Source organism: Porites lutea, chromosome 10 (genome assembly GCF_958299795.1).
Source record: "Porites lutea chromosome 10, jaPorLute2.1, whole genome shotgun sequence".
In the NCBI taxonomy this organism is placed as follows: Eukaryota; Metazoa; Cnidaria; class Anthozoa; order Scleractinia; family Poritidae; genus Porites; species Porites lutea.
In genome coordinates, this window is record NC_133210.1 from 545875 (window position 1) to 555000 (window position 9126).

A 9126-nucleotide genomic window follows, 5' to 3' on the forward strand; every position below is an offset into this window, starting at 1 on the left:
TTCCATTTAAACAAGTGAACCACTGACACTACTGTGTTCATTTTTTTGTCGATTTTAAAACATTCAAATATTGTTTCTTTCTCAGGAAAATGCTGTTTTGAGCTGTTTGGAATTTAAATGTTATTGATACGAAAATAATATATGCTTCACACTCTGTGTGGGTGGTTCCTATTAGAAGGATTGTTATTTATTTCTCTTCACAGTATTTCCCTTTTTAGACCCAAAACCCTTAAAATATGTCCATAGAGGACTAGCGAGTTTAATCCCGCCCCCTAGCTATTCATTGAATTCTTTTTTTTTTTGAACTTGTGTGTGGTACTGTTTAAGGTCTAAGAATGCCATGGGATGAAAGAGATCTATTTCTTTCACGTAGACAAATCTTTGGTCAAGGATATGCGCTCATAGCATTTTCTGTTGACCCCTTCAATAATTATTAGTTAAGCATTAAAATTCCTGTTAGGGGATCATTTAACTTCCTTGTTTTATTGAATTTTCAAAATAAGTCTGATAAGCACTCCCAAAATAAAACAAGGCTTAAATCAAGTTACAATCCAAAATACCCCTCTCAGAAATAGATGAGCATGTCATTTAACCTCCAGCTGCTTAACTATAAATGGCCTTGGATGAACAGAGACAGTAAACAAATAATTACACATTAATCTGGAAGAATGAAGATTCTTTAATTTTCCATAAAAGCAAATATAGTTACTGTATTGCCAGACGTGCACCAAGCAATGCCAATATCAGGTGGTGATCATTTTATTTGAACTAGTGACCTTCCACTCAATAGTTCAACAACTTGAGCAGGTCAATTATTGCTTAACCGCTCACTTCTTTCAAAATTGTCGAAATGGTGTATTTGCTACCAACTGTTTATGAAACTGTTTAACAATTATTCCTCGAGCCCAGTTGGGCTCTGAGTCAATAGCCCATGATTCCTACGGCTGAACGGGCTATTGACTGAAAGGCCATGTTTTAGTAAAATCCAACTAGTTGGTCAAAAATATCGAGACAAAACAAATTTAACTAGCAAAACAAGATTCAGCCGCCACTGTTTTGGTTTTCAAAGCCAGTGCTTTTCACTACTAGTGGGCTATATAACATGTAGCCTAGTAGTAGCTCAACCAATGAGAATGCAGCATTGATAATAGACCACTAGTTGGAATTTACTAATTAACTATATATTTGCACATGGTTGAGAAGGTCACTACCCATTGAGGGCATTGGAACGAAAGTGCAAAAATATGCTATCATGAGTGATGCACCAGGTATCAATCTTTAACCAGATAGGGCATAGATAGGTGTTGCATTTGAACACTTCCTTTGTCCCTCTCTGGGGATTCTGACCATAAATTTTGCCCCAAACTGCAGTTCTGTTACCCCAGAGGGATATTATATCAAATTTAAACTATTTTTTTCCAGTCCCAAAAGAAAAATTAGGCAGGCATTAAACAAAGTACACTTCTTAAATGGGAAATTAATGTTCTCGGAAGGCTGAAAATGCTATTTCAGAGACCTCCCGGACCCCCCTAGCAGCTTGCACCTTCGGTGCTCGTGATTGCCCCCCCCCCCCCCCTCCAATAAATCTAACCATGCTACGGCACTGTAAAATGCATTAACAAATTCTATCGTGACAGGATGCTAAAAGAAATCTAGAAAATACTAATTTAACTTCCAAATAGTTAACCCACAGTTCTAGTGAAAGCAGTTGATAAATTAGTAAAAATAGTTTAGTTTAATCTTCTTCTTTAATAAAGAGTTCAGGAGCATTGAAATTGTGCCTTCTGTACTTCAAACCCACCACAACATGTGGCAAGAGTTTCTGAGCAGACGGATTCAGCTCAAACATGGTGAATACACCTGTTCCCATTTCAGAAATATTAGAACTTCTCAGCTGTTTAAAATCATCACTGTTGTCAGCAAAATTACTTGCATGTGAATGTACATTAATCACATTGCCTCCAACAGAATTTCTGTCATTGTTCAAGGTATCTTGTTGGTCCAAGTTTGTATGCGTGTGTTTCCAACTGAATACTCTTTTACTGCACCCAGAAAGTGAGCTATCTACACTCAACAGCACTTTTTCATCATGCTTTCCCACAATATTTATTTTAAGATCATCAGTACATTCAGATTCTCCTGGCAAATGAATGTCAGCTTTTTTATATTGTACTTGTTGGAAGGATTCTCCCCTTGTCGAAATTTGACTTTTATCCCCAATGAATGTTTCATCACTCTGTTCATCAGAATACCATCGTAGCAGGTCATCACTGAAGCCTTTTAAAATGCTAAAGGCAATTGGGTACAAAGAGCCCTTGAAAACACCATAAGCATCCTTGCTGAACCTGTAATTATTAAAAAAATATCAATTTTGGCAATACACTTAAATTCTGATAACAAAAGAATGTTTGAAATCCTGTTTATTTTTACCATCAACTAATGCAAAGTATTTTTAGCAATTAATGAATGAGGCTGAGTAGGATATGAAGAATTATGCAGATTGAGGAGGGCATTATCCACCGAGGATGAAGGCCGAGCTGGATAATACCCTCCAAGATATGTGTAATTCTTTATAGCCTACGAAAGCCAAATTCATTATATTATTGCTTTATTATTCATTCAAAACTGATGTTGTCTGTTGAGTTGTCTTCTTGCTATGTTTTTAGACATACGAACGATAAAACAATATATAGTTCATCGTGAAATGAGTAAAATGTTCCGCCGACTGTTTTCGGCCATTTTTCTTTTCACAACCACAACAGCTCAACCTCGTCCCCAGGTGTTCTCAGTTAACAGTGCATTAACCTGTAACTGTGCTGCACTTTTGACGTTATCGGCTGATTAATCGCAAAATTCTTCCAAATTTGGTCAACAGTACTAAGCTGGTTATGGTGAAATATGCGTGTGCTTTTTAGCCAATCAGAAACTGAGAAATACTTTGAATGAATAATAAATCACATTTAGTGCTGAGTTTAATATCACTATTATGTTGATGATTCACCAGGGTCGGCCAGAGTTTTATATTACACTAGTTTTAGTATAATTTTTGGTATATTGGAAGGTTTAATTCAGGTATTTTGGTATTCCACTACCCCGCCTGGTCGACCCTGATTCACAAAAGTAATTGTAACAAAGGTCACAACTCTAGCGTAGCATATCTGTCCCTCTCTACAATGGGCTTCCTTAAGGACAGAGACAGAGATGAGTGGACGCTGCAGGGATTTGATATAGCACCAATTTTAGGCGGAGAAGGGAAAATATTTTAGTCCTTGAGATGCTTAATATGCAGCACAACAAAAACTGTCAACAAAATAGAAATTAAATGCTCAAAACAAAAATGTCAATAAAAACATCGTAGGTGTAACAAGATACTATGAGAACATGTCACACATAAATATAAGTTAAACTGCCAAGAAAGAAGTTACCCCTGTAATTGCTGCAGTGGCTAGAGTAACATTAATTCATCCCAATACAAAATCTTGAAATGGTTAACAATATCATGTAAAGGAAGAATCACTTGTTTTGGTATGAAATCTGTCTTCTGGTGGATTAGATCAGGTGGCCAGTGCAAGCTAATTTTCATAATTTAAATCCACAATGATGTTATCATGTTGGACATGGGATAAGGAGAAACATGTATTTAAATCATCGAAAATATGATCATAAATCAAGCAGTGCAGTGTTCCCAATACAGTGGTCATCTGTGACAAAGGTTTTCTCATTTTAACACTCCCTTACCCCAAATGTTTGATCTCAATTGAAAGTAGTAACTCCCCAATCAAATCTATTAAGGCCTGACAAGGTATACCGTGTTTTTTTCCTAAGTCAAATACAGTGTAAGAGAAACAAAATTATTTGTAGATGAGCACTAACTTATAGGGCTTTTTGTAGCCTGCAAGCAGAGGTTTCTTCTCTTGCATAACTTTGGCATATATTCAAAGTCGTTTGAGTAGGTTGTCAGTTATGCAGTTGGTTTGTGGTATATGCCCCCATGAGAGACAAGCAATGTAAATGCCTTCATAAAATGCTAAAAGCCATTCAAGAGGGAAAGGCAATCTGTTAGCAGGGTACGCTTTTTGCAGATTATGATAGGCAAAAACAAATTGATAAAAGTCGTATGTAAATTATAGACTACTGTGGGACTGCTGTGCCAGCTTTCTGAGGTTAAATGTAAGTGAACAGGTATTCTATAAACTTCTTTATAAAATAACTAAGATAGTACGCGCGCTCTGATTGGCCGAGAGGAGTGTTTGCATGAGAGTATGTAAACATGGTTGTGGTGTCAAAATGTTTTACCCATTCCTCTGTCGGCTGCAACTTGGAAAATCGTTACAAAGAAGGTGTGTCAATTTTTTTTCGCTTAAGCTGACAGTTTCAGCGAGAAAAATCCGTATTTTGAATAGCATCTTTTTGCAAAACAAGAACTGATTACGTGTGCAAGACTTCGTGTACAAGACTTTGTGACTGGTGAGAATTTCTCTTTTAATTAGTGCCATAATAAAGAGTTTTACGTTTTTTTCTCTGCAAAGTTATTTTATAAAAGCAATAGAAAACTTTTTTCCTGTGTTTGCATAGCCTGATATAAACACTCGAGGGGTTGGGAGAATTCTCAACAGTTTAATATGCAAACCCTCAACTTCGTCTCCGGTTTACATAACTGTCTTGAATTCTCCCAACCACACTCGTGTTTATATGAGGCTATGCAAACACGGAAAACGTTTTCTATTGCTTAAATAATAGTCACACTCTCCCGCCCCCTCCCGCCCTTCTGTGGATGAGGTAAATTGACAGTTGACATGGCCTCTAAAGTAAAAAAGGATAAAATATATCGACCCAGTACCCCCCTTAGAAATAGCCCAGTTTTGCTCATAGCCCTCATGATCAGCGAATCTCCAAAGATCAAACCCACACACTGGCCACCACCCTCAGAACTCACTTTTGAAGCCCCCCTCAGAGAATCTCATTTAGGGACCGATCGTTTATTACATCCCAGGGGGGGCAGGGGTTTTCAGAAAAGGGTGGTGTATGAAAACTGTACCCCCCCTAAAATAATTTCATATGAAAATTGTACCCCCCCTTGGCAACAAGAATTTTTAAAATGTGCCCCCCCCCCCCCCCCCCCCTCACTCCTACCTTTCCTAGACCAAGTTTTAAGATGACTCGATTTTCTCTCTTTCTTTGGACTTGACTTCATATTAAGGCTGGATGGGGTTCTGGTAGTCTGGTTAGGTAAAAATAGTTGATAGGGTCCTGGGACAAGCTTGGTTACATAGCATTCAAAATGGCTGCTACCAAATCAAGTAAAGATGCACGTCAGGTGGGGCTCAGCTGGCATGAGAAACGGTGTGAAGTCCGAGAAAAGTCAACGAAGGGAAAGTATTTTAGATCTTCACTCCAGTGTCCTGATAATAATGAAATTTTGTTATTGCTAGAGTCTATTCGGCAGAGGTCAAAGCAAGGGACGCAGACGAATTGTACAGTTTGAGGTCTGAGAGCAGTGCAAGAACATCTGATGCATGGATATGGATACCTTACATTTGGAAGAAGCCTACAATCTATATTCTTCATTCAGTGAATTTTCCTGTTCAAATAAACAAGCCTTTAGGAATAAATTGCTTGATCCTCATCAAGGTTTGCCTGTCTCCAAAGAGTCATCAGCGCGACTTTTTTGTTTAGTTATGAAGGAAAAGTGTTTTTTTCGTTTCAATTATGATATGTTTTAACAACTACAACATGTAATGTCAATCCTGTGTCTCAAAATTTCGACCCCCCTCACACTTTGTACATTTCAAAACTGACCCCCCAAAATTAACCCTTTTCAAAAATTGTATCCCCCCCCGGGACGTAATAAACGATCGGTCCCTTATAAAAGGAAGTGGGTGTTAAATAGAATAACCTCAATCATTCAGTTACTCACCCAGACTCTGAAACAATGATACCCAAAGTTCCATTCACTTCATGGGTCAAGGTACCTTCCAATTCACGAACATGTTTAGGACCTAAACGCCTTTTGTACCTTCTACACTGGCCTATTATAGGAACAGACGTGGACTTCAAACGCCAAAAACCTTTAAAATCAATGCCTCTGTCCTTTGGCCCACCACAAACGGTGACATCAAACGAAAATTTTCGCAAACTTTCAGCTGCAATCTCTTCGAATTGTCGACCAAATTCCTGCCTAGTCGTAGAGGAATAGAAGAGAATTTGTGGAAAAGTACAGATCATGTATGTAAATTGAGATTTCCGTAAACTTCGTCTCCAGATTACCACATTCCAAATCATTTCAAAACTGAGATTTTGAGCACGGGAAAACCACCGTCTGTTGGTGTAGCAGCCCGCATGGCGGGCATAATTTGCAGTGGCAACGATAAAGTTATCCCGCCATCTTGGAGAGAGAGGGTTGGGGCGAATCAAAAAATAATTCCAAGGAAGAGGGTGACAGATCTTACTGGACCCCCCTTAGTGTTTCAGTTCAATGGTGGAAGCGAATTGAGTAATGCACCTCTGAACTCATCATTTTGCTCCGTTCTCCAGAGATTTTTAAATCATAATATCCCTTTCATCAACTGTTACTAAATAAATGTAATCTGTTGCTAAGAAAAAAAACCGGCAATAGACAAGAAGAGCACTTAGTCCCCAGGGCTCTCCCCCCTCTGGGCGGAGCACTTAGTCCCCAGGGCTCTCCCCTCTCTGGGCGGAGCACTTAGTCCCCAGGGCTCTCCCCCCTCTGGGCGGAGCACTTAGTCCCCAGGGCTCTCCCCCCTCTGGGCGGAGCACTTAGTCCCCAGGGCTCTCCCCCCTCTGGGCGGAGCACTTAGTCCCCAGGGCTCAATGAAGAAAACAATATAAATAAACTTATCTTGTTACTTACCTTTTTTGACCTACCTTTTGTTCTTTGTTGCGTTTTCTCATAGAAGTGTTTAAAAGTCTGTCTGAAGTTGAACTTTGGGTTTTTAATTTGAGTAATAGCTGATGCTTTTACTCAGGTACCAATAATAATTACCTTGTAGTAGAGAAAACAATGGAGCGGTACATGTCTTATTTGTACGCTTGTCAGTATCGTTTGTAAAGGCCAACAGAAATCGTTCTATTAAATATACCAAACCTGTTGTGACTTAAAGAAAAAAATTTAAGATATCTAATTGAAGAAAGCTAATCAAGTTCTGCAAATGATCGACACTGATATTTCATAGATATTCAGTTTATCATAATGCGTTCATGCAAAGAAAGAACACTTACCACAGGTTAAATAACAAAATAATCAATAACACAGACAAAGATTGGCTGCAAGTTCCTGTTAAGGACATTGGCAGTTTTAATATTTTATTGTTTTGAAGGCCTTCCTTTTTGCATGGTAATTTTTCTTCGCATAATTCTGTATACCTGTAAAGAAATAATAAGTTTTAGCACGCGTTACAATTACCACCATTTTAAATTATTGCAAGAATTAACTTTTACCGTTTGATCGGTAGTTGTTTGTTTTTTTACGATTTTTTTTTCTAAACCATCCCTTCGTTCTTTCCTTTCAACTGAACCGTCACATAGCATTGTCTTCCTCCCCTAAATACGGACAAACTTTCTGCTCAGCGCAAAAATTTTAAATTACACGAGAAGTACAATCTTAAATTTTGAACATGGTGAATTCGAATTATAATTCAGGAAGTACATTCGGCCGGTCTTAACCGATAAAAAATTAACTTTACTCTTGATCACATGAAATGAAACTCTGTAAGATTCATTGAATATTTATTAGTAGTTATAGCAAATCTTTGGGTAGTATTTGAATCCTATGAACATCGCGATATAAAACCCCAGAATAGAAATCAACTAAGTTGATGAATTATTAGACAGTTGAATTAACTTTTAAAACAAACACTTCAGTAATTTTTGAAACAGATCTCTACACATTTTTCATTATTCATTTATCTTATAAATTTGCACTAAGGTTACCATAAGTAATCCTTCTTTTTCAAAACAAATTAACCGAATTTTTTTATATCAAACCGGTTTTGATATTTTTATCAAAGTAGCTGTCGTGTGAAAATTGATTGTGTCACAAATCCTCTATTCAACTTTAATTTTTCAGGTTTTCAGTGACATAAATATAATATCGACAATAACTTCGCCAAATTTCGTAAAATTCTAAAGAGTAGATATGAAGATATCGTCGCTTCTTTCCATTTTCTATTGAAAGTCAACAAATTAAAACATTAGCGCCCTCACATTTTCCCGTAGCGAGCGCAGAAGTGTTGAGCATACGTACTTGGGGTCACGCGATATTACAGAAGCAGGAAAACAATAAATTTCTACACACAACTTATGGCCCTTTTTACCAGCTGGTACTGACATGTTTTCTAGAAAATCCCGTTGGCCGTATATGTACTCATAATAAAGATGTTAACAGTGGGGGGATAAAGTATTTTAAGGGGCGAAAATACCGAGATTTCAATTTTTCTTTAGATCACGTGCGCACTGGGGGTGGGGGGGGGGGGGGCGGCGTTGTGGATTGCGTCTGTGAGGTTTCTTAGCGCTCGCAACTTAATGTCAGAGAAACTACTTTCAGTCACCTTAACAAAAGTGAAAAACCAAGCTTCAAGCCCTGAAAAAACTTCGTTTTCTATTTTATAGCGAGAGCATGATATGTTAATTCACAAATTAAACGAAAGCTTTCTCAATCACAATATAACCCAAGCCAGTGCAGTTATAATTAAATTCCAGCTACACTTCCACAGTTTTATGAGCGTTAATATGATGACATTTCCATCGATGCATTAAAATTACCTTCAAATATTACAGATATAGGGTAATAACTCAGACTTTTAATAGCATGGTAGTTAACTTAATATAATAAAACAATATTCGGCTGAGCATATTGTTTGAGTCAAAGAAAACCTTTGCAACTGTTGAAGTCAATCTCTACTTGTTTTCTGTACAACCGTGACTCTGACAACTTTATTTACTACGCTACGAAAAATTTCCACTATAGTCATCAGAAAAAGTCAAATCCGGCCACCTGAGTATGTCAGTCTTGATGCTTTGTTCAGTGACAATTCTTATAGTTACATTTTGCCCTTTATGTTTATCATCGAAGCAACATTAGTAGCTAGCCTGAAACCTGGGACTGTT

The 9126-nt window shown here is 37.7% G+C and overlaps 1 protein-coding gene across 1 annotated transcript; it reads right to left on the minus strand.

The window, feature by feature from the left end:
- Positions 1-1604: 1604 nt before the first annotated feature.
- LOC140950376 (uncharacterized) lies at positions 1605-6375 on the minus strand. The gene is made up of 2 exons (XM_073399588.1): positions 5918-6375; positions 1605-2345 (listed from the first exon to the last, which is right to left on the minus strand). Exons 1-2 carry the CDS (start codon positions 6280-6282, stop codon positions 1736-1738), a joined length of 975 nt encoding a protein of 324 aa, XP_073255689.1. The 5' UTR covers positions 6283-6375; the 3' UTR covers positions 1605-1735.
- Positions 6376-9126: the final 2751 nt, after the last annotated feature.

Bases quoted from the DNA above. Each gene is read 5' to 3' on its own strand.
- LOC140950376 (XM_073399588.1), bottom strand. From the start codon at position 6,282: ATGATTTGGAATGTGGTAATCTGGAGACGAAGTTTACGGAAATCTCAA. The intron at 2,346-5,917 runs GTGAGTAACTGA...TAATAATTACAG, and splicing joins ATCATTGTTTCAGAGTCTGG to GTTCAGCAAGGATGCTTATG.